Here is a 24,684-nt window from a genome sequence, read left to right as displayed (position 1 = left end):
TTCTCTGGGCTTCTGGTTTCAAATGGCTCTCTCAGTATCTCCAAGTGTCTGTGTCTGAGCTTTCTCCAAAATGTTCTCCTTTTAAAGGACTCCAGTAAGCTAATTAAGACCCATCTTGAGTGGGTGGATTCACATCTCCATGGAAACAACCTAATCAAAAGCTTCCATCCAAAACTAGGCCTGCCCCTACAAGATTGGATTAAAAGAACAAGGCTTTTCTGGGGTATAGTTTCATACCAGCGCATCTTCTTTTAACATCACGTTTGGCCAACAGAAATGCAGAAAATGTGAATCATAGGGATGGCATCAATCCAGCTTCTGTTCCAGATGTGATATTTTTATTGGAGCAAATCACAATAGCTTTTGGTATCTGGTACACAGGTAATGCTCCAGTAAACACTCTCAGTAAGGACAAGTCAAGCAATGCTTAAAGGTACCAAAGATACTTGAAGATTTCTCTAGAAGCTGTGACAAGCCTGAATTAGAGAATCAGAATGTAGACCCTTCAAGTTTGGAGCACAGCCATGTTTTCTTGTGCTACTAATTCATCTTCTTTTGAAAAACAGATTCTGACTTGCTTCTGGTAGAGACTGAAAGCCTGACCATAGGACTGAAATAATTTAATTTGATGCTTTCTGATCCGTCTAGTCATAAAGTAAGGATAAAGAATTGCATCCCTCATTAAAAGGAAATGCTATATATAAGACTGGACTAAGATCAGTTCAGAAGATATAAATGAATCACATGCACAGGTAACAGACTATGTAATATCTCTTGTTTCCAACTGACTTTCCTTGAAACCACACCAGTGGTCTTATGGGAAATTCCTAAGATTGGTTAACAGAAGATGTAAAATTAATGACCTGGTTTACAGCTTGGTCTGAGGTTATACTGCCTCCAGCTGGTAGTGCTCGCCAGGTTCATTTTAGCCCCACCTTGAAAGACCCTGAAAGACAGCAATACAAAATAATCATGTCATTAAGCAAAAAATCATGTAGTATATGTATGCTCATCCATTTAATGCAAGAAAAAAGGTTCTAGGTAGGGGTTTAAACAAATTATTTGGAGTAGTTTACAAATTGGGTGACAGGTAGGAACTCTGAGTGAACAAGAGTAAAAGAAAATTTTGAAAGGGAAGTGCAGTGAAGAGCACATGGCTGGATCTCTCAGAATGAGGACAGAGTGGAAGATATTTCTATAGAATGCAAATGCCCCTTCAGAATATTCACTGAAGAGGAGACACTTAATAAACAGGACCTGTGGAGCCAGTTGCTGTATGGTGCATTTTGGGAACACAGGCTCAGTCACAGCAAAGACTTTCAGCAAATGACTACTTTATTACTTACACAGCACAAAGTGTCCAAAAGAGCAAGAGAAGAGATCCCATCATGGCTGGTTTCTAGGAAAGGCCAATTGCTTGGGTCAGGGTAGGCACACCCCACTTCTCTTTGGAGAACCAAATCTGTGCTGCCCGAACCTGGCATATTTATACAACCCAGTGGTAGGGGGGCTCTGCCACTGAGAGTTCTTGCCCTGATAAGCAGCTGGGACTATTTGTTTTGGTTTCTGGGTTAAAAATGTGATCAGGCCTTTTCACTAGAGCTCATGTCTCCCTTCAGCAGCGATGGCAGGGATATAATTGATAGGTGTGTCTGTGACTTCCACAGCAGTGGACCTAATCTGTGGATCTCAGTCAATCTTTTTTTCCAAGGCACGGCAGTGATTGTTCAAGGTGCTTGTGAACAATGTAGACAATAGCAGGAATGGAGACTACGAGTGGGGTCAATGGCATAGATTCCCTCTCACCAAGACTTAGTTGGCTACTAATTCTATGTCCGAACTGCCAAAAGCAAAGGTCAGAGCTAAGTCCTTATATGACACCATTGCCCAACAGCGGAGGCAGAGGATCAATATTACAACCCTTGATTTGGGTAGATGTGGAGAGATTGTTAGAAGGGCATGAGTTTATTGGACCCCTTCCACCATGGTTGAAGCAATACCTTGTTCTCAAATGGATTATGAATGCAGGATATTGATGTGCCTTTTCTATCCCCATTTTTTCTGCCAGCTCTGTCATCACAAACGGATTTACAAAATGCCTTATTTACATTGTTATTTCTAAGAAGTTCATTTCAAGGTAAAAGGTATTATTAAATAGGTTCAGACCCATGGAATTCCCTGATCTTACTATATACTTACTACATACTTCATCAACCAGAAGGCAGAAGGAACAGAACTGATGGAACTATGTATTGCTGCACTGCAGTTTCATTGATGTTGTTAACTAGAATTTTTACTTCCTATCATTGGAATTTTGGCCTTAGAAAATAGGAAATAATAATCCCTGGGGGAAGAATTCTTCCTCTGGGGAACACAAAAGCTAAGGCTATCCTCCTGGCCACTTGGGTTCCTCAGGCTACCTGAATTGACAGATGAAATTACGTTAGACTGTATTTCCAAGGTGAAACTGGGTTTCTGCTACTTAACAGCAAGGAAGACTACGTGTAGAAACCAGATGGTTAATTACATACCCCCTTACTCTTCTATGTCTAGCAATGAAATTCAGTGAAAAACTTGACAACCCACTAAAGCCAGGTCTTTAAGAGACACAGATACTTCATGAATGGAGTTTTGGTTTACCTCACCAGACAAAGAACACTGACTGAGGGGAAATAGAACATGGAATATAGGGTTAAAGAAGAAAGTTACAATAAGGAACTTCAACTCCCTCATATCCAGCTACAGAACTGAGAACTCTAACAGCTCTGCGTATTTCATAATATTTGCTTATTTTTCCTCCCTCTATTTCTGCTAACTTGTTTGAAAAGAACTTTTGATAGATGATGATGCAATTGGCTCTCAGATGGTTGCATTACAGAATTTATATCACCTTGAAACATTACTATCTAATGAGTCTTGGTATTTAGGTTATTTGGGTAATAGGAGTTTCTTTAGTTGAACAAGTGTGAAAATGACCAATAAATGGTATAAAGGACAGATTGTCTAGTCTCTATGTGCTCTATCTAGAGCCATTCTCCACCTTTCTCTGCCATGTTTTGTGTTGCAGCAGGGTTACTTACTCCTGTGGGCTGCATCTCCCAACCTCTTTCTATTGGCTGGCTTGTGGGTGGTTTTCGATAATGGGAGGCACAGGAAGGATATAAGAGGGCAGGAGAACAGAGCTATATTTCTCACTCCCTGTTTTCATTCCAACTCTTCCCCAGTAGATCCTCCTTTCAAGTCTAAGGCTTCTGTTAGGTGACCCCTCCACCGTGGTTCTAAGGGTTTACTGGGCTCTGGTAACAATAATAACTTCCCTCCTGTTTTCAACTTTAAGGGTCATGAAGCCTTCCTGCACTTGCTAGTTCCTGGGTGTCTCACCTTCCATTTTCTACTCCTCCCTTTCTGCCCACATATGTATAATTAGTCCTCTCATTATTGTTTCTTCATTAAAAACATCTGGAGTTAATTCTGCATCCTTCTGGGCCCTAAGTAATACAACAATTGAAGTTGACTGTGGAACAAGAAAACTATTAATTAGTAATTTTAACTTGTATAATACATTACAGCTTACAAACATTTTTACCCATTAATATAGCTCCTGAAAAGCTACTGTACATGAATTATTTATATAGAGGAGCAGAATTTGGGAGGTTATTTTAGAAATAGCCAGAATTCATGTTTCTTCATTCACATTATGTCTATATCTGATACTATCTAGTAGTATAAGAGTTCCAAATAAATGGAATGGATTCTACACCAAAAACTATCCAACAGAATCAGAACATAAACTATATTTGTAATTTTAAATTTTCTACTGACCACATTAAGATAGTAAAAGGAAAGAGGGAATATAAGCCATATATGTAATTTAAAATATTTTATTGGCCACATTAAAATAGTAAAGGGAAAGAGGTGAACTTAATTCTAACACTATATTATATTTAGTTCAATATGGCCAAACTACTATCATTTGGCCAATGTAATTAATATAATAAAATTACTAATGATATATTTTATTTTTTAACCATCTTTGAAATGTTAATTTTACATTTAAAGCACATTTTAGTTTAAAGTAACTATATACCAAGGGTTTAAAATTGCCTGTGGCTGGTAGCTGCTGTACTGGACAATATGGTTTTATACTATAGACTACAAGTGCTTTAAGAATTCAGAAGGTTAGGTAGCATTGGAGACTGAGATCATTAGTGAAGGCTTCCTGAAGAAGAAAATTTTAACAAGTTGGGGGACAAATGGGTGTCACTGAATACAACATATTAGATTATAAAGAACGTGGAAGAAAGGAGATCAGATGGGAAAACTGCGGACATTTGGGAAGGGGGTAGTACGAGGGGAAAGATGAAAGAGGTCTACAAATCCAGTTACCAAAAACAGGCTATGGTGAATATAAAGAGAATCAGCAAAGTGGAAACAAGAACCTTCAAACATAAAGAAGAATGTACAACCAATAAACACCAAAAAAGTACAGGAAGCTAAACAACATAAAGTCAGGCATTAATCACAATAAACAAAAATACCCAATAAAATTAAGAGGGGCAACTAGAAGGCTTAAAAATTAAATATAATTAAATATCCTCAGGGATATAAGAAGTGCAGATACATATCAATGATTTGACAGAAAGAGGAAAAAACAGAATACCTAATGATTTCAACATATCACCATTAAAATTTTAAAATATATACATTACAGAGATGAGAAACAGAATGTATACAAATGAATAGCATGATAAAGAGCATGTAGATCAAGGTAAGTGATTTTCCCAAATGCAGTAAACACACAGATATCTTGAGAGGGTAGTTAAAAAACAGAGGAGAGGATTATCTAACACATTCATGAAGAGAGAATGGAGAAGAGAAAATTATCAGTGAAGTAAAAATGATTCTACATATTGAAATGAATTAATGGATATTGAGCAGGATGAACAAAAAAGGCCAAAAGTGCAGGGAAATTCTAGAACACTAAAACACTAAAATGGAAAAAAAAATGTATACTTACTAGGACTTTTTAGAGAATTGCTAAAATATTTTAAAATCAAATCAATGCGATAAAAGTAAATGAATTTTAAAATTCACCATATTAATATAGACTTAAATTTTAAAATCTCCAATGTTGGGTAAAAATGTATAAGAAATGGAAAATAATTAAGTTTATTAACAGAATAAGAGTAAGGGGGATTTTTTTAGGTCCCAAATTGAAAACATTAAAATGATGAGGAAATAGTCAAATGACAATAAATGAGATAAATTTCCCAATTAAATATCAGAGATTCTTAGATTGGTTACTCATGAACACATACTTAAACAGTCACACACCACAAAACCCACCAATCCCTACAAAACATTAAAATAATGATCTTATCTTCATAGAAGAGATGCATCTAAAACAAATGGCCTTGATTTTGAAAATAAAGATATGGGCAAAATGTATTATATAGGAAAAAGATGCATTTACCAGGAAAAAAGGCAAGTGAAACTATTTTTCAACGATTAATTCAAAGTGAAATGTGCGTAATAAGACAGTTGTATTTCATATTCACAAAATTTATAATACCCCAAGAAAATATATTTACAAAATTATTAATGGAAGCTTCAAAATATAAAATAAAAACTGACAGTAATACAAGTAGTGATTTGCAAATCAATTTACATGGAAGAATTCACTGTACTTCTCTGAATAATTAGGTGCTCAAAGAGATTAAAAATAAAGATACTTTGATCTCAAAAATATGACTTTCCAGCTTCATCTCATAGATATATATGGAATTTTGCATCCAAAAACAGAATTCATTTTAATTTTGCAAAAGACACGTATCTTCACAATAGTTAATCAAATATTAAGCCACAAAGAAAGCACAACTGAATGCAGAAAACATACAGAACACACTCACATGAATTAAATATAATTGGAAATTAATGAAATTATAGCTTCTGCAAATTATCTAGATAAAATTTCAAAGAAACAAAATATATATAAGCAAATTACTTTAAACTAAATGAGAATACTAAATGGTAAATCCTGTGGAATACAGGCAAAGCACTGTTTAGAAGAAATTTTATAGTTTTAAATGTATTCATTAGAAAATTGAGAAAGATAATAAATAAATGAACTAACCATATTCCCCCAACAAATTAGCAAAGGGAGAAATGATTAACTAAATAAAGGGAAAGAAAATAACTAGACAAAATAAATTTTAAAAAGAGGAGACAACTAATATATCCATATATTACTCCCAGGGTGTTGAGATACTTTAAGGGCATTTTAGGTGGGGTTAGAGAAGGCTTTCTGAAGAGGTGCTGTTCGAAGTGAGACATATAGGATGAAAATAAGTCAGTTCTATGAGGAGACGATCTCCATAGAAGCTGGTTGTCTCTATGATCCTCTCAAATGCAGAACATCGTAGACACAAATCTTATAGGGTTGGCAGAGCTTGACATGGTTGAGAAAAAAAAAAACAGAGAGATAAATGGGGTGGGGGGAGGAAATAGTCCAAATATAGTTAGACATGCAAGCAGAAGTCACCTTACCCAGGCCACAATAAAATAAATAAAATTAAAATCTTGTATTTTATTTCAAGACTATGAAACACCTTTGTTCTATTGGACCTCAGTTTTACCTGGCTATTGTTAACAGTATAGTCAAGGAATGGATAAGTTATAAAAGGGACAGAGAAACTGAAAAGACTTAACGATTACTGGAAATAGAATTGACAGGATTTGCAAATTCATTGGATATGGAAGTTGTTTAAATTAGGGCTTTTGTCAGCAAGTAAAGGAATATCCAGTGCCTATTGGTTTAAACAATAATATGGACGTTTTGGGTGTTTAAATTTCCTAGTTAATCTTTCTGTCCAGCACAAAACCTGCCACATTTTAGTTTGATTCAGCAATTCAGAAATGCCATCGAGAACCCATTTTCTTGCATCCTTCTGCTTTGCTTTACCTGGTGCCAGATTTAAACTCAGCTTGGCTTCCCTCATGTTGACAAAGAAAAAAGAATGAAGTTGTTCTTTACTTCACATTCTCGTTTAAGCCCATCCAAAATAAGAATGTATGTTTAAGAACTTCATAGAACCCCAAGGACATTTCTTTGTGGACCCACAAGTAAGATTCGTTAGTCTAAAGAGGGTCACATACCCATATCTGGCAGAGGAATGCCATGTGCTGACTGAATTAAGCTTGGTTTTTTTTTTTTTTAATCATCACCCTGGGAAGTGAATTCAGAATACTGTTAAGTAGCTAGAAGCAATCAGTCTACCCTTAGAGCTGAGAGTCCAGTGAACTTTCCCAAATGCGTTGTTTCTCTAAGCGTGGTTCTGGACTAGCAATATTGGCATCATCTGGGCATTTGTTTGAAAGGCAGAAATTCAGGCTCCACAACAGACCTATTCAGTCATAATCTTCACTTTTAATAATACTTTCAGGGGATGTATATACACATTTGAGAAGCACAGTTCTAAAACACATAGGCTGAGACAGAAAAGGGTTCTTTACCACAGTAAAAATCTGGTATTGTTAGGATGGGGGAAGGAAGTATTTTGTATTACATTTTGGGTAATCAACGACTACACAAGTGTGTAAAGGAGACTCAAGGGTGAAATGGCAAAGTTCCCCTTGCATATTGCAAAGTGAAAACAGTCAGTTTAAAGCATACAAATTAAAAGAAAAAAGAATAAGGTGTGTATATTAAATATAAACTGTCAGCATATTAGCGAAATTCTATTTATGTATGTAATATATACTTCTTGAACTTCCTATTGTAAAATATAAATATGCTTTCATAAATTACCTGTGCATTATTTTTAGAAAGTGAGAAATGATCCCCTATAGATTTTCATTTTTAACTTTCCTTTCAGCAAAGGCAGCTGCCCTCAGACCTTGTGATACCCGCACATTGTAACTTTGGAACAGTGCCAACTCAGAAAGAGAGGGAGGAAACAATGCGGCAAACATTCCTAAACCCTGCAGAAATAGCCTCCACACTCTCCCAAACCAACTCCCCGCCACTGCCCACCTCTGAGGAAGTAGGAAGGTAAAAAAATGAAGAGCTCCTGACCTCCCCGCCTACTGTCATTCAAAAAGGCGGGAACCCTAGTTACAGCTGCAGTTCGCGTTTTTAAGGCCATGAAATCCCGCGAGATCTGACTTAGTACGCAGGCAGCGGAGATCTCGCGGAAGGAGAGCGCCGAGGCTGGGTGTGCGGGGTTCCGGGAGAGGCGGGGCGGCGGGCCTTGGCGGCGGTAGGTGAGTGGGCGGGCCTCTGCCAGGAAAATGCCGTCCCCGTTCTCAGTCAACGCCTTCCCGGTCAGCATTCCGTCGGTGATCACGGTAACTCGCAGCCTCCTTGGTCTCCTATCCTGGCGCGAGACGCAGTGTCCCCACGCCGCGCTCAATTCGCGTCGCTCGGGCCCTAGAGCCGACCCGGCCGGGGTGCTGCTGCCCTCGTGGTGGAGGGCGCCCGGCACCATGCGGACCGCGGGGCGGGGGGCGGAGGTTAGACTGCAGTCCGGGGCGGGAGAAGGGCCGGACCCTCCGGGACAAGCCCCTGGCTGCTTGTGATGCTTGCGCGTTGGTGTGGGCACAGGGACGGCGGGGCACTGGAGACGCCCCACGTTTATGCTTTCTTTAGTCTGTCTGTTTTTCATTCATTAGCCGATTAAACACGAACTTTTTGAATTTTTACTGTTTGCCAGGCCCTTTAATGCTTACTTAATGGCTGGTCCTGCCGGACAACCCAGGCATTCAATAAAATAGCAGTAATATACAGTAAAGAACGGTAAACTGTAAGAGAGGTAACGAAAAGGTTTTGCAGGAGGTCAGAACTGAGGAGAGTACTTCTAGCTTTGGGTGGGGGTGGATGGAGCAATGCAGCGTGAAGGGTTAAAGGATAGTCTGGAAGATTAGTACTTCTGGAGATTGGGGAACTGAACATTCATTCAGGTGGAGTAAACGCAGTGTGTAAAACCCAGAGTAGCTGGGAAGTTCAGCAGTAGTTGGAATGTTGGGTGTAGAGCAGAAAGGCATGGAGAAAAACGAATTAGGCCAATTATGATTGGGTCAGATTTTCCAAGACCTTAAGTATCAGCCTAAAGGAGCTTAAATATAAATTCTCGTTTTAACTTTGGGATTGAGCAAGTGCATCACCTTGACCGAGTCACTTTACCTTTCTGAGCTTTAACTCCCTCGTTACATGACTGGATGAGTAATCATTTAAGAGTCTATTCATCTCGAAAACTCTTCAAGAAATGAAAGAGGCAAGTAGTGACATAATCAATTCTGTATGTGCTTGAAGATTAAATCAGTTTGCATCTTTTTAAATATTAGTTGATTATAATTGCAATATTGGAGTGGATGCCTCTTTCTGTCCTCCTTTTTTTTTTTTCCTTTTTTTTCTTTACCCTGTATTTCTTTGTGAGGCCTGACCCTACCACTCTGGAGGTATTGCTCAGTAGAATAAGGGACGCTGACTTTTTAGTCTGATTCTTGAGTGCTCTGCAGAAGATCTTATAGCTGTGATCTCCTTTTATTAATTGACAGTAATGAATTTCTATGGTTTCATACTTACAGCAGACAGACTGGACTGAGCCATGGCTGATAGGACTTGCCCTCTTCCATGTCCTCAGCTTGCTGCTCACTTGTTTCTCATTCCAAAGTTATAAACTACAGATTGGGCATTTTCTATGCCTAGGTGAGTAGAATTTTTAAAAATTCTGTGACTTAGATTGTTGTATGTTGTACTACTTCATGATTTCTCTGTATTTTCAAAATATAGAAATATTTTTTATAAGACGTACCAACCTTTCTGTGGTGTTCTACTTCGACTGTTAGACCACTCTCAGATTTAATCTTAGGAACTATATATATATTAAGTAATTCTTGGATATTGAATTTGAAGGACTCTGTTGATCACCTACTTTGTATCAGGAAAAGGTGCTAAATACCAGGTATACAAAGAAAAATTCAGTTTGATGAAATACTATCATTTATTCAAGATATTTTGCTCTTTGTGCTTAAAGAGCTACTTGCTCTGGAAGAAAAAAATGTAAACTAGGAAGGAAAGTTACATGCATAGAGTAATTTAAAATGTCAACCAAATCAGTTTTAAAGACAAGTACTACAGGAATTTAGAGAAGGAAAGTAGTTGCATGGAGTGATGGAGAATGAGAACATGGATGAAATAAAGTGTTGGCATAGAGTATGAAATGTAAATAAAATTTTAATAAGAATAGATAAACAGATATATGGCCCAGGAGTGAAATGTGGGGAGAAGGTACATAGAATGAGGGCAGGAGGGTAGGAACACCTGGTATACATAGGTAGAGATGAATTTAAAGCATTGAGCAGATGCCAGAAAAACTGCTAGCCTTGCAAAATCCTAAGTATTTCTAATGTTGAATTAAGAATTAAAAATATGCCTAGATAGAAAGGGTAAGGTAAGACCTCAAAGAGTAGACTGAAGCTTTTCTGCTTTTCTTGATTTTATGGATTTTGGAAAGGCCCAGAAGTTTATTACATGGTAGTTTAACAAAATGCAACAATTACTCTGAAATGAGATGTCTGCTGGTCTATGAATAAGGTGAAAAATCTCAACAAGTACCTGAGAATTTGTATTACAGAAATAGTTCTGAACAAATAAGGGATAGTTTTGTTTTCATTTCTTTATACACGCAAGCTATTTATCAAGTGTGTGTTAAGCAGCACAGGGTAAATAAATGAGTGGCGCTTTAACATCCTAGAGCTCAGCCTTCAGTAGATAACTACCCAGCGAACTACATTGTTATAAACTGTGATGTTAAGTATTACGCAGGAAACTTCTGAAGCACAATGAAGGACCATGAAGGGGGCCCTGATTTGAATTGTTGTAGTAGTAGTTCAGCGGAAATAGGAAGTAGTCAGATAACAAGTTTGTATCACAAGTACTATATGATGAATATTCTATACAGAGGAGATAATATGTACAAAACCCTGAGGCAGGAATTTTGAAATAAGATTATAGACTGATCAAATGAGCTAGTATATTTGAAACAGTTTTGTAAACTTAATTAGAATATATGGATTGTTATTTTCTAGGATGAAGAGAGGGATGACTGCTTTCAGATAATAGACACTTTTCTGAGTGCTTTCACATATATTGTAGCGTTTAATTCACAAGACAATTTGAGAGTTATGTATTGTTTTCTTCATTTTTACAAATGAAACACACAAGAGAAGTTAACTAACTCCCTCGAGAACACAGTTACTTAGTGGTAGTCAGTGTTCACACTAGGGCAGCCCTGGTCAGTTATCACTCTTATTAGGTTATTAATTTAGAAACATCGTCTAAAGAAGTTTCTGCTTTTTCCCACTCTCCATTCTTTTCTCTTTGTATTTTTCTTATTTTTTTCCTTTTCTTTGTCTTTTTTCTTTTTCTTTTGCTTCTTGTACCTCATCAGGACCATTCATGGGTGGAGGTATTCAAAAGATTATTAACCTCTGGTTTAATCGGCACTTTAATTTTGGTCAAAAAGAGTGAGAGGGTTTGCACATTTTAATGTAGCTGAGAAATTAATAATATTCACAGTGTGATGGTTAAGTGTGAACTTTATTTTCTAGATTTGAATATCTGCATTACTGTTGAATTAACTGTTAGTCTTTGGGCAAGTTACTTGACTTTTCTATGCTCCAGGGATAACTGCATCTCCTCTTTAAATAGACATGTGAGGGTTAAATGAGATAAACCCAGAGAAAGCCTCAGTTAAGTGTTAGTTCCCATTGTTACTGTTTTTCTTATTGTTCATGTTTGTCATCCTCTCTATTTTTTTGCTTCCAATACTTGTGGCTGCTATTCCCTATATTTTCTTGGGCAAATCTGAATAACAATCATGCAGGTGTAGCCCCTATTTTACAGATATTTGAGATTAAAATAGGAGGTATTAAGCACTTTATCACAGATCTTCAATTTCTACTACCTGGTGTTTTATATGACCAAATATGATTTGTATTACATAGAAAAGACTACCTGGGGCAAAATAGTATTACAAGGTAAATGCTTGATTTTGTATCTGAAGGTTTTGATTTAAGTCATGGCTCTACTGCTGCTAAGGAGCTTTACATGGTTTTGACTAAGAGCATCAAGACTTTTAACTTGTATTAACCTTGGTTTTCTTTTCTGTAAATGGAGTCTGTCCTATAATTTTATGTCTCACATTATATCTAAACAGGAATTTACATTTCTCATAAAAGTCTCACTATTATGTTAACATTCACATTAAATATTTTGTTGTAAAATAATGTATATTCCGTAATAAATAGTCACTTAAATTATAACACCTGGTTTCTGTCTTTTCAGTAATTTTAGTCTATTGTGCTGAATATATCAATGAAGTAGCTGCAATGAACTGGAGGTAAAACCAGTTTCCTTTTAATTTTTATTGTGTTTTAGGAAGTACACTCAACAGTAGTGTTGTCACAAAGGAATACTGCATACAAAGCATAAGACTTGAAGGAAACCAAATAAACTTAAAATTGAAGCCAAGAAGCATCTTTTGCATTGATAGATTTTTAGCTTTGAGAAACAATTTCTTAAATATTTTAAGAAAGGCATGGTCTTTTATGGCTGAAAAATTCTAGCAAAACTGTTTTTGTTGATAGTTTAATATTAGAAATGGGTGAGAATTTAATGGTCCGTTTTATAATTTTAGTTGCAAATTAAAAGGTGACATTTTAGAGAGAAGTCAGTCCTTATGGTTCAGACAGAAAGTGGTGCCACTTTCACACTACTCTTCCTTATGCCCTCTTCCCTAGAAACCTACCAATTCTCAGCAATATCACTATGCTATCCCTGCTTATTATTCACATGATTTGTAAATCCTTGGGTAATTCCCTCGTTCCTTGAAGATTCTAGTGCTGGCATACTATTATTTTTTGCATCACTACTTTTATTGTAATTTTTTGGTAATTTCAATATCCATTTGATTTTTCCAGTACTATAGACGTTTACTTCCTTGACCTGTTCTTTCAGAATCGCTTCTACCTTCACTCCTATGTTCATATTCTGACCTAGATCTTCTCATCACCTCCTTTGTAATTTTAATTGTAAATTTCCCACTTTAACCACCACTTGCTATTTTAATAGCTCATTCTCTCTTATACCCTGATGACTTCCATTAATTTTCTACCCCTCTAGGATGTATAACCCATTTATAGTATTGTATTTTTTGTGTCTTAATCTCATGACAGTCTCTTTTCTATCAGTATACCCAGGTTAGATTTTACAGTCTTATCATTATAATCATTATTTTGTATATACCCTCAACTCCCTTTTTCTCATTTCTCACTTCTTCCTACTTGCACGTTAAAACTGTGCCCCTAGTTAAATCTAATTCTGCCTATTCAGAACTTGTACACATATATGTGGACATTGTTGGGAAAAATGCACCATCATGTTAACATCTCACGCTAATGAGATATTAGTAATTCTTGCCCTTTGTCAGGGGAGACCTTTTTTGCAGACAGAAAACTTAAAACATTTCTTTAGATAAGGGTTTGCATATGATGACCCACCCTACTAATTGTTTTTATATGGCTTTAAAATATAAAATGTTTAAAAACAAACTGTTAGATGTTCAGCAGGAAGAATTGAAGACATTGCCTTTTGACTCACAAAGCCTAATTATTTACCCTCTGCCTCTACAGAAGTATGCTGACTACTCCTCTAGATCATTTGTTTAGACAATATTCTGTGATTGTTTAAAGCACATACTCCTCTCTCAAATCTCTTAATGACTCCTTATTCTCAACTAATGAATGCCTCCTGTATTAATGAGAATATAGAAGAAATCAGAAAAGAATGTATATTTATTTTCATCCATCTTATCTTCCCACCTGTTGGGTTGGCCTTATTGTGTTCTTGTCCAAGAGTTCCTGTGTACTTGTGTACCGAACCTTGTCTGCTTTTTCATATTCAAAGATATGGCTATAGTACTTTCACCTCTTTTTGTACATCAACAATATTTCCCTCTACTAAACCATTTCCATCAGCATAAATGCCTACCATAATTTCTCATCTTAAAAATGCCTTCTTGAAATACCCAGGGCTCTATCTGAGACTATAAAAAGTTTGATTCAAGTTTAATTTTTCAGAAACCTCCAGATGTTTCTTAGGTCAGATATTCCCTGAAAGCCAGTTACCAGTCTCTCCAAGAGCATCAACCAGTTGCATACTACTCCACAATGTCGACACCCCTTTTCAACATGAAGAAATTAGAATTGTCATTGCCTAAGTAGCCCTGAAGATTGGGAGAAGAATCAAAGGAGAAGGTGGAGTTGTAACAGAGAAAGAATTTAGCAAAAGAGTATGACTACTGAATCATTATATTGATATTTCTTTTTAGTTTCCTGTGTCTTTGAGCAACTAGAAGAAAATACCAAAGTGGTGAAACTGTAACCCTTACCATACTTTGAAATTAGTTCTAAAAACTACTTGTTAAAATGTACTTTGAAATTTATCGCTTTTTTGTATATATGCTATATTTCACAATAAGAAATTAAAAAAAATACCTTCATGATCTTATGTCCCTTTCTAGCTATTTCCTCCATATTTCAGAGCCCTTTTACAATAGACTTGGAAATGTGTCTGTGTTCATGCTTCAATTGTTCTTCCATTTTCTTTTGAACTCATTCCATTCGGGCTTTCTTTCACTCCTATCTCTCCTCAAAAAATGTTCTTGTAAATGACAGAAATGATCTCCATATTGTTAAATGCAATGATTCTCAGTTCACATTTTACTTGTTTGTATAGCAAAATTGACATAGATAATCTCTTCCTCCTTAATTCACCAGTTTCCAAGTTACATATTGTCCTTGTTTCTTTCATTTCACTGCCCACTTTCTTCATCTTTTTTTTCCTAATTTCCAGATGTTGGAATATGACAGGTTCTCTATCTCTGATTAAAACTAATTTACTGTCTGAATGATTTCATCTAGTCTTTTGTATTTGAATCCTATATTTCTATAGATAAGTAGGTAAGAGATGGATGGAGAGAGAGATACCACTTGGATTTCTAATAAATATCTTAAAACTACTGTTTTCGATTCCTGGTACCTGCCCATGCAAAACAAAAAAACGAACAAACAAAAAACCTACCGTTTTCACACACCCTCATATAATCCCTTTCCAAAGAGGTTCCGTCAAAGCATCTGCTCTGTCTTTGTTAATGGCAACTTCCTTTTCCAGTTTCTTAGGCCAAGGACTTTATACATCACATGGAAATTCTTTAGAAAATCCTCTTGTATCCCCTTTAAAGTGAAGCATGCACCTGTCCATTTTCTATCACCTTAATCACTATCACTCTAGCCTCTATTTTCTTATACATGAATTATAGCAGTGCCTGTTAAATAGTGTTCCTATTCAACCTTATTTCAGCTTTCCTCACTCATTGACAAGTAGGCAGAGAATATCAAATTGTAGCACTTCTATTTCAGAACCTTCCAGCAAGTTCCCATGTCATTCAGAAAAAAAGCAGTCTTGCAATGCCCACAAGTCCTCCAGGATCTGTCCTTTTTCTACTCCCTCTTATTTGCTCTCACTCTCTGTCGTGCTGCTGTCCCCAATATCCACATGTTCACTCTCATCTCCTGTTTAAGTCATTGTTCAAATGTCATGAAGCCTTCCCTCAACACCCTTTTCAGAAGTACCCCGTACCCAATGTACTCTATCCTCTTTCCCTGCTTTATTTTTTTTCCTATAATTTTAATCACTAATTACATATTTTGACTATCTTATCTGACTTTCGCCCCTACTAGAATATTAAACTCTAAGCAGGGATTTTATCTTTCTATTCGCTGCTGTATCCCCAGTGATTGTAACTGGTGCATGAGTAGGTATTCAATGACTATCTGTCACTAAGTTAATGAGTTGTTACATATATTGTTAACTGTGGTTCTGCGTATTTCCTGTGTTTGCTACTGAAAGTAAAACCTAAAGAGAAATCTTGTCTCTGCTGGTTACTTGCTTTATACCTTTGGGCAAGTTGAAATGAATTAACCTTTCTGAGTCTCATTCTCCTCACCTATACAAAGAGGTAGTATTCTCTATTTCAATAAAGTTGTAAGAATTAAATAAGATCGAAGTATATAGCAGAGTACCTATCTTAAAGAAGCTATAGAGTAGAATGAAGCTATTATTTTAACATTTATAAAGTGTATTTAAGTTAGTATTAAACAGGCCTTAAGAATTTCTTATCAGTAGCATTTTAAGTTAGTGTTAATTTTCTGGTTAATAGCTTATTTGTACAAATATTTATTTTGCCTTAAAAAATCATTAGATAAATCACTATTACTCCACTGCCATCTTCCCTGTACTATACTAAAGGGCTCTTTTTAATCATGCGATTTAATATATTTTCTTCATAATGAACTAAAGATTTTGGACAAGGAAGTAGAGGTTATAAAAGATCTAAGGGGTAGGATCAGTGATGGGTGCAGGGAAGTTCTATCTTAGAAGAATTACTGACACCGTTTTTTCATTATGCTGAGTAATTTTCTTTTTTCTTAAAACAGGTTGTTTTCAAAACACCAGTATTTTGATTCAAGAGGGATGTTTATATCTATAGTATTTTCAGCTCCACTGCTCTTTAATGCCATGGTCATTGTGGTATGTATATTATAGACTTAAGTTTTCATCTTCTTTATGTGTTTATTTTTCAATTCTAAACATGTCTGAAAAATGTTTGCTTTTAGGTTATGTGGGTATGTAAGACTTTGAATGTAATGATTGACCTGAGGAATTTACAAGAGAAAAGAAAAAGAAAGAAGAGGAGAAGAAAAGAAGAATAATAGTATAACAGTTACTTTGGATTTTTTATGTTAAATTTTTTTTCTTCCACCATCATTTCCAGTGTTAATGTATACGTGTTATAGATATCCTTTAGCAACTGAGTCATTGCTTGAAAAGGTGAAAGATTGTTTTATTGTGAAATTCACAGTGATAGAACACATGCTAAAGTTGTTTTTTAAAAGAAACACTAATATCAGTCAGATTCATTAAACATAGATCTATATTTAGAATGTTTGCTGTGTTTCTAGTCACACTGTGTAAATAGTCTTTAATCAGAACCTTTCATAATTTGCTAATTAGTTCACACCATTTATGTAGTTAGTATTAATTAGAAAATATTAAATCAATATAGAAATGTTAAACTTAAATAAAATTTAGTGCTATTCTACTCGTGGGCACCGTTACCTATTTATCATGTTGTGTTTTTTAGTTTACAGCAGTGGTTCTCAACCAAGGGTGATTTTGTTCCCCTGGGAACATTTGGCAATGTCTGAAGACATTTTTGATTGTCATGACCAGTTGGTGCTATTAGTGTCTAGTAGGTTGAGCCATAGGATGCTGCTGAACACACTGCAATGCACAGGACAGCCCCCCATAACAAAGGATTATCCAGCCTGACATATTAACTCTTCCAAGGTTGAGAAATCTTTTTAAAAAAGACTTTGGAACAAGGTCTTGAAAAAAATATATTTCAGTTTAATAATCCAATTCTTATGGCATTAGGTCTCTGTAAACATCCAGACAGGACCCATCCTATCAAAACAAAATGAATTTAGAGCCTACTTCACTTTTCTGTAATGGTGAAAAATATTGATAATGGAAACCATTAAGTCAAGATTTTACAGAAAATAATATGTTGAATGGGCCCTTTGTTTTTATTTTTCAGGATACAAAAATTTGAAGTGTAGAAATTTTGAATGAATATTTTAGCTTTTTCAATTAATAGAACTTTATGAGAAATAGAATGATTGCTTATACTCCTTCTTAAATTTCATATTTTGTTTTTCTGTACTTTGGGTGCCCAGGAACACAAGGCTATCACTTTTATTAAAATAGGTATAATATGACATTATAATATTTAGTTTATCAAATAGTTCATATACAGTAAGTTTTTGGTTCCTTTCAAATCTGGAGCCTTAACTAGAGAATGACGAGGTGAATAAAGGTCCAAATTTTTAAAAATATGATGTTTAATAAAGGAAATGGTAATTGGCTCTTGCTTTTGGTTTTAAAAAAAATGTATTGGGAGCATTTTTTTTTTTTAATTTTAACAGGCTTTTCCACCCAAAGTGAAATGTAAATTAAAGGATTTATATTTAGCAGTTTAAAAGTTGACACTTTCTTAGATTATAAAATTAAATTTCAAATTTCAAATATATAACATTTTATAAACAATTTAAATGTTCTTAGTAGAAAAACCGTTTCTTGAATTTTCACTTTAGTTTTAGAACTAGACTTATTAAATTAAAACTAGACTTATTAAGTTTTCTTGATAAGTCCACTGGAAATCTTATCCTGAAATTTTTACCAGTCCTTGATTTGTTAAACTTTTCTATTGAAGATTTAAAAGTACTTTTAAAATATTTCATTGTTAAGTCAAATTTTAAACTTTAAGTTACTCTATTTATTAAGGATTGTATACCTGGTGTCCTGATAACATGCCTAATTTTACATTTCTGAAGATTTACCAATTCAGCATGTTTAATGGTATTGTGGGTTCAGAAGAATTCACTGCATCACAAGTTGATATTACAGAATATAAAATCAAATTGGACCACTTATATTCAACTTGTGATGTAAATATACAAGAATGGTAGAAGATAGTGCTGAGGTGTGTGGAGCTCTGCCCCTGTAGGTTCCACACTTCCCAGGCCTTTGTGGGAAGGCCTTTGTGCCTGATAATAAGAAATGGAATAAGAAACTGTTAGATAATGGATTCTACTCTTGGTATTGTCAAGTCAGCTGTGATATAGTTGACATAAAAAATGTAGGAAAAACTTATAAAAATTGTACATTTTCATTATCCATAAATTATTTTGACTATCTAAATATGGACCTATCTGACTAAATCTGTTTTACTGTGAAAAATAGTCTAACAGTATTGTTAACTTTGCCTTAACTTTGTTTACGATGTTAACGGTGTATATCAATGTATAAACATGGCATGGGGTCTTTTTGTTTTGCTTTCTTTTTATATTTTGGAGTGGGGAGATGGAGGGCATTTATATTGATGGGTCTGTTTCAAAATAAAAAACAAACTTCACTCGATTTTGAACTGTTTAATAAATTCTTACTCAGTGGCTTAAATTGTAATATTAGTAGATGGTTATTGATGTTTTGTTGTTCTCACTGCTAGAGAACTCATATAAGTCGGAATTATCAACAAACAGTTCAGTAACGTGAATTGTGCAGACTTAAACCCATTTAAAAGTTTGAGGGCATATGTAACTTGCTTTAGTCCAGCTCTATGAAAATAAAAGGATATATTAGAGATTCTTTGAAGCACATGTTTTTATTAGATATTTATAAACAAAACAGAAGAAAAGAGATCTGTGATTTAAAAATATATTGTGCACATTCCAAACCTGTAACACTTTAAGGCATTATCCTTAATAACTATAGTATGCTTTTTTCCACCTAAAATTCTATATTTGTTTTAAATTTTACTGTAAACGGAAGTAGGAGCTCCCCATGACATTATTTCTACTTTGGTTGGTGAAGTCATTTTACTCCTGAATATAGTACTAAGCTTTACAAACTGAGAAACTCAGTTTTGTCATTATCAAAAGAAGAAAATCTACTCAGACACACATTTGAGCATATCAAATAAGAAAGCAGAATGTGAACCTGAATGGTTAATTTATTGTGAGAAAGTGTCAAGGAAATAGTAACGTTCTCCCTTTAGAAAAAATTTTATGAGAGGTCAACAAAGTTAAAAGATTCAACAACTGAGGATTCAGAGTAAGGACCTTTAGTGCTACTGGGTTTATTAGGGTTCTCTAGGGAAACCAAGAACTGACAGGAGATATATGTAAGTATTATGAAATTTTTTACAAGAATTGTCTCTCACTTTTGTGGGGATGGGAAAGTCCAAATTCTGTAGGGCCAGCCACATGCTGGAAACTCCAATGAAGGTTTTCAATGAATTCACCAGGAAAAGCTGGCAGGCTGAGGTAGAGATGGAAATTCTCTCTTCTGACTGCCAAAATCACCACTTTTAGAGCTTTCAACTGATTATATGAGACTACTCTCATTGTTAAAGGCTCAATGTTAAAGCCTCAGATATAATCAACTATAGATGGCAGTCAGTGTACAGATGGTTTAAGTCCATGAAGTATCCTCAAAATCAGGCCAGTGTTTGCTTCACTAAGCAACTGGACCCCAAAGTCTGGCCAAGGTGACACATGAAATTAGCTATCACAGTGAGTCAAATGTTTAAAAGCATAAAAGCTTTGTTAACCAAAGATAGCCTGTTCTGCTTGAATTCTTAAACATGTCTTTTCTTTGGAAAGTACTTCATGCTTCCTTTTCTATTTCTGGTGGACCTTTGTTTTTCTTTTATCATCTCAAAAGAACATTTTAAATGCAATCTACATATCTATATGTAGAAGAAAAGAAAACCAGTGACTAGTCTTGTTTTTTCTTATCAAAACAGTAAGGATAAACTGTTTAATATATGTTAGATGAAACAAAATCTTGCATTTTTTTCAAGACACTGTAAAATGTGTACTGACTTCAGGAATGTGAATAAAGTATGTGCCATCAGTCCCCAAGACCACCCTAAAAGGACTCAAGATATCATTGTCATGGTTATGGTTTATTACAATGAAAGGATGCAGATTAAAATCAGCAAAGTGAAAACATGGGGTAAAGTCCAGGAAAAGCTTGATACAAATTTTTAGGAGTCTTCTCTCAGTAAAGTTGCATGGATACTGTGCTTCCAGCAAGGATGTGTGGTAATACCTTAAAAAGTGTTGTCAACCAGGAAAACACCTGAGCCTTGATGTTTTTATTTGAAAGCATGCACGTAAGCCTGTAGCACCTGTATGACCTCAACTATAATTAGAGTCTAAAAAAAAGACTCTAATTCCCAAATCAAAAACAGTTGTTCATCCATAAATCATTTGTTAGCATAAATTTTATCAGTACAAATTCTGTACTGATTGTCTAACTGCAGTTACAGGATGTTGTAAAGGCTTTTTATTGAGTATTACTTATGGTTGACCTGTAATTTATTCAGTTACGTAGCAAATAAATTTGTTGGACATCAGGTACGGTACAAATGAAACACATAATTTAGTGGAGGAAGACACTTGATACTTGAAATAAGTAAATAAATTGTTTATGTGTTAAAATATTATAATACTATAGAGAAAAATAAAGCAAGGGGTCCTAGGGGAGGTAATTTTAAATTTTTCTTGTTCATTATCTTTCTTTTTTTCTTTTTTTTGGCATGGGCAAGCTCCGGGAATCGAGCCTGGGTCTCTAGCATGGCAGGCGAGAATTCTGCCACTGAGCCACCATTGCTCACCCTTATTATCTTTTAAATTTGCCTGTATTTATATCAGAGTTCTGTTTCGTTTTTAATTGACATCGTTCCTGAATTTTTTCATTGGCTGTCTAAACATAATTTAAACTTTTACCAGACAAATCCATAAAAAAGTTCCATCTGAAAATAATTCATGTACCAACTGGTTTTTCTGGCACTTCTTAACTAGAGATAGTTTCATTTGATTATTTTTATTTCCCTCTTTTACTTTATTATGTAGCAATTTGCTCTTACCTCATCTATGCCTCTGGTCTCTAGTTAAGAATGGGGCTTATAATGAAATTTGGGGACTCCTGTCGGGTTGTGAAGTTGAGCCATAGATTGTGAATCCACTCCCAGAGACAGAACATGACTTCATGGAACCTTCCACCCCACATTACCTTTCTCCCCCTCCCCACGTGTTGTTCTCTGAAAATATAGAGGCCCACATTAAATATAGGTGGAACTTTTTCCAGGTCTGTGTATCTTAGGACACCAGGGGGTTAGAACTTGCAGGCCTGCTGTTGGCTGTGTCTGCCAAATCACCCAGAGGCTGAGGACAGAATTCTCTCTGGATGGGAGCCTCTGATGCTTCGTCCAGTTGGAGCTGTGTTTGCCAGACCTTGTCCAAGGGTATTACATTGTCCCTGTTGTCTTCACTCCTGTTGCTTTTCATCCCATGACCCCCTCTGTAACACCCATGTTATACAGACTGTGGACCCTAACCCCTCTGAGGTTGATTGGGACACCCTGGAGAGGATAGAGGCAAAATAAGAGAGGCTGGAGGGAACCCACACTCCCACCCCATATATTTCCAGCAAAAACTACAAGGTTAAAGGAACCCCAGACAGGGAGGACACTGAAACAAACACCAGATATTTTACATGACTAGAAATTCAAGCCATTCTTAAGGATTTTGTTCAGGAGAGATAAACAGTAGCTGGCTGGTTGCTGAGGGTAAGTATTCAACATGGGGTCTAAATTATTAGTGAATTTCCCTTCCCCCACTCTCACTCCTTCACCCCACATATGAGACAATTAGCTCATTGCCAAGTAATCAAAATTACATAATTAACCCTGGAACTCTTTTAGCCTCTATGCTAAGCTTATCCATGACCATCAGTGTTCCGCTATATTTAAAAGGGATTTGGGCCATCTGGTACCTAGGATTAAAAGGCCAGTAATATAGAAAGTGAGGACGAAGAGGCTTCTAAGACCCTTAAAAGTTGAGGGTACTTTACTCTCCTCACAAAGATATTCACGGCATAGAAGAAATATTTGGTGCCTCAACATTTTTGCCTAGTCATAGGTTCCTCCTTTGAGTGAATACCTGGGGTGCACCACAAGGAACATTGCTTGTACCTCTATATGGTTTGAATAAGAGCCACCCACCCCCAGCTTTTCCAGCACAGAATTATTTACTAGCAAGGCCTGTATCTCCATATGGCTTGGGTGATAAGCTGTCCTCAGCTTCTCCAAAGGACTCGTGTTACTTCTGTTTTTTTGCTCCAAAGAGTTGGAAACTTCCAGCATTCAGTATCCACAAGAAAGCTCTAACCCTCCCTTCTGGGTCACAATAAAGACAAGAATCCAAAACTCATGCTCTTTACCCTCCCCTTCTCCACAGACCCTCCCAAGAGCCTACATTAGGTAAGTCAGGGCCTGTCCACTACCCTCATTTCCCCCTCTTCCCCAGAGCCTTTGATCTAAAAAGCTGTCCTTTCATGCATTCTTGGCCAGCTGGCTGTTTGCACCTCATCACCCAAAGAACTTCCACATAGTATCCAGACTTGTGGCTACAGCATTCTATAAATCCATAGCCCCAGGTAGCAAGTAAATCATTTTGTTTTTTTTGTTTTAGTTTTTGGCTTATTTCTCAACCAGAGAACACCACCACCTCAGTCCCTAGTGTCAAACAGTGATCTCATCTCATGTGGAGCATTTTAATCTCTGTGACCCTGCAAAATGCCCGCTTCTGGATCTTGAGTTCAACAGCTTGCCTACTCAGCCCTCATCCTTCCTTTGATGTTCTGCTCATTTTTCTGGCCTTTGGATATTCTGTTCTTTCACTTTGACTATGTCTTGTGTCATTTTTTCTTACATGTTATCTTGGTGTCTTTGAAACAGAAGGGAATTGCCAATAGATGTTTTTCTGAAAGTCTGTCTTCCATAGAGAACTTAAAATCCATTTATCATGACCATATTTCAATATATGACATAATTTTCAATGACTATATAGTAACCTCATTGTATGGGTATGACTTTAATTTACTTGCCCAGTTACTGATATGGACATGCAGAGTTTTGCCAAATGTTTTTACTAACATACACAATATAAGAATTAACCACTTTAGAGGCATTTCTTTGCATTTCCATTATTGACTTAGAATACATTTCTGACATGAAATTGAGTCAAAATTTATAAGCATTTTTTTTTAGCTTTTTGTATTGTTAATGTAACATATATACAAAGCAAAGAAAGAAAAAATAGTTTTCAAAGCCCTCTTCACAAGCAGTTATAGGACAGATCCCAGAGTTTGTCATGGGCTACTATACCATCATCTCAGATTTGTCCTTCTAGCTGCTCCAGAATATAGGAGGCTAGAAGGAATAAATATTTTTTTTCTTTTTATTAATTAAAAAAAAATTAACTAACAACATTTAGAAATCATTCCATTCTACATATGCAATCAGTAATTCTTAATATCATCACATAGATGTATGATCATCATTTCTTAGTACATTTGCATTGATTTAGAAGAAGAAATAGCAAGACAACAGAAAAAGAAATAAAATGATAATATGGAGAAGAAAAATAAAAAATAAAAAAATATATAAAAAACAAACAAAAAAAACTATAGCTCAGATGCAGCTTCATTCAGTGTTTTAACATAATTACATTACAGTTAGATAGTATTGTGCTGTCCATTTCTGAGTTTTTGTATCCAGTCCTGTTGCACAGTCTGTATCCCTTCAGGTCCAATTACCCATTATCTTACCCTATTTCTAACTCCTGATCGTCGCTGTTACCAATGACATATTCCAAGTTTATTCTCGAATGTCCGTTCACATCAGTGGGATCATACAGTATTTGTCCTTTAGTTTTTGGCTAGTCTCACTCAGCATAATGTTCTCTAGGTCCATCCATGTTATTACATGCTCCATAAGTTTATTCTGTCTTAAAGCTGCATAATAGTCCATCGTATGTATATACCACAGTTTGTTTAGCCACTCGTCTGTTGATGGACATTTTGGCTGTTTCCATCTCTTTGCAATTGTAAATAATGCTGCTATAAACATTGGTGTGCAAATGTCCATTTGT

General features: G+C 35.7%; 1 protein-coding gene across 2 annotated transcripts; it reads left to right on the top strand.

Annotated features, from left to right (window-relative positions):
* Positions 1-8,189: 8,189 nt before the first annotated feature.
* TMEM18 (transmembrane protein 18) lies at positions 8,190-19,635 on the top strand. 2 transcript variants are annotated; one of them, XM_077153041.1, is made up of 5 exons: positions 8,190-8,346; positions 9,586-9,706; positions 12,347-12,401; positions 16,558-16,651; positions 16,738-19,635. In XM_077153041.1, the coding sequence occupies exons 1-5, from the start codon at positions 8,290-8,292 to the stop codon at positions 16,831-16,833; spliced, it is 423 nt and encodes a 140-aa protein (XP_077009156.1). In that variant the 5' UTR covers positions 8,190-8,289; the 3' UTR covers positions 16,834-19,635. The 2 variants fall into 2 exon arrangements, with proteins under 2 accessions (XP_077009156.1, XP_077009157.1); XM_077153042.1 differs by lacking the exon at positions 8,190-8,346 and adding an exon at positions 8,391-9,272.
* The last annotated feature ends 5,049 nt before the right edge of the window (positions 19,636-24,684 follow it).

The sequence above is a fragment of the Tamandua tetradactyla genome, chromosome 3 (genome assembly GCF_023851605.1).
Source record: "Tamandua tetradactyla isolate mTamTet1 chromosome 3, mTamTet1.pri, whole genome shotgun sequence".
NCBI lineage: Eukaryota > Metazoa > Chordata > Mammalia > Pilosa > Myrmecophagidae > Tamandua > Tamandua tetradactyla.
This window is presented reverse-complemented; position numbering and strand designations above follow the sequence as displayed.

What these genes read in the sequence shown, in the direction of transcription:
- TMEM18 (XM_077153041.1), top strand. Translation starts at nt 8,290, where the DNA reads ATGCCGTCCCCGTTCTCAGTCAACGCCTTCCCGGTCAGCATTCCGTCG. An exon ending in GCATTCCGTCGGTGATCACG is followed by an intron (nt 8,347 to 9,585) that starts GTAACTCGCAGC and finishes TCATACTTACAG; the next exon opens with CAGACAGACTGGACTGAGCC. An exon ending in TGGGCATTTTCTATGCCTAG is followed by an intron (nt 9,707 to 12,346) that starts GTGAGTAGAATT and finishes CTGTCTTTTCAG; the next exon opens with TAATTTTAGTCTATTGTGCT.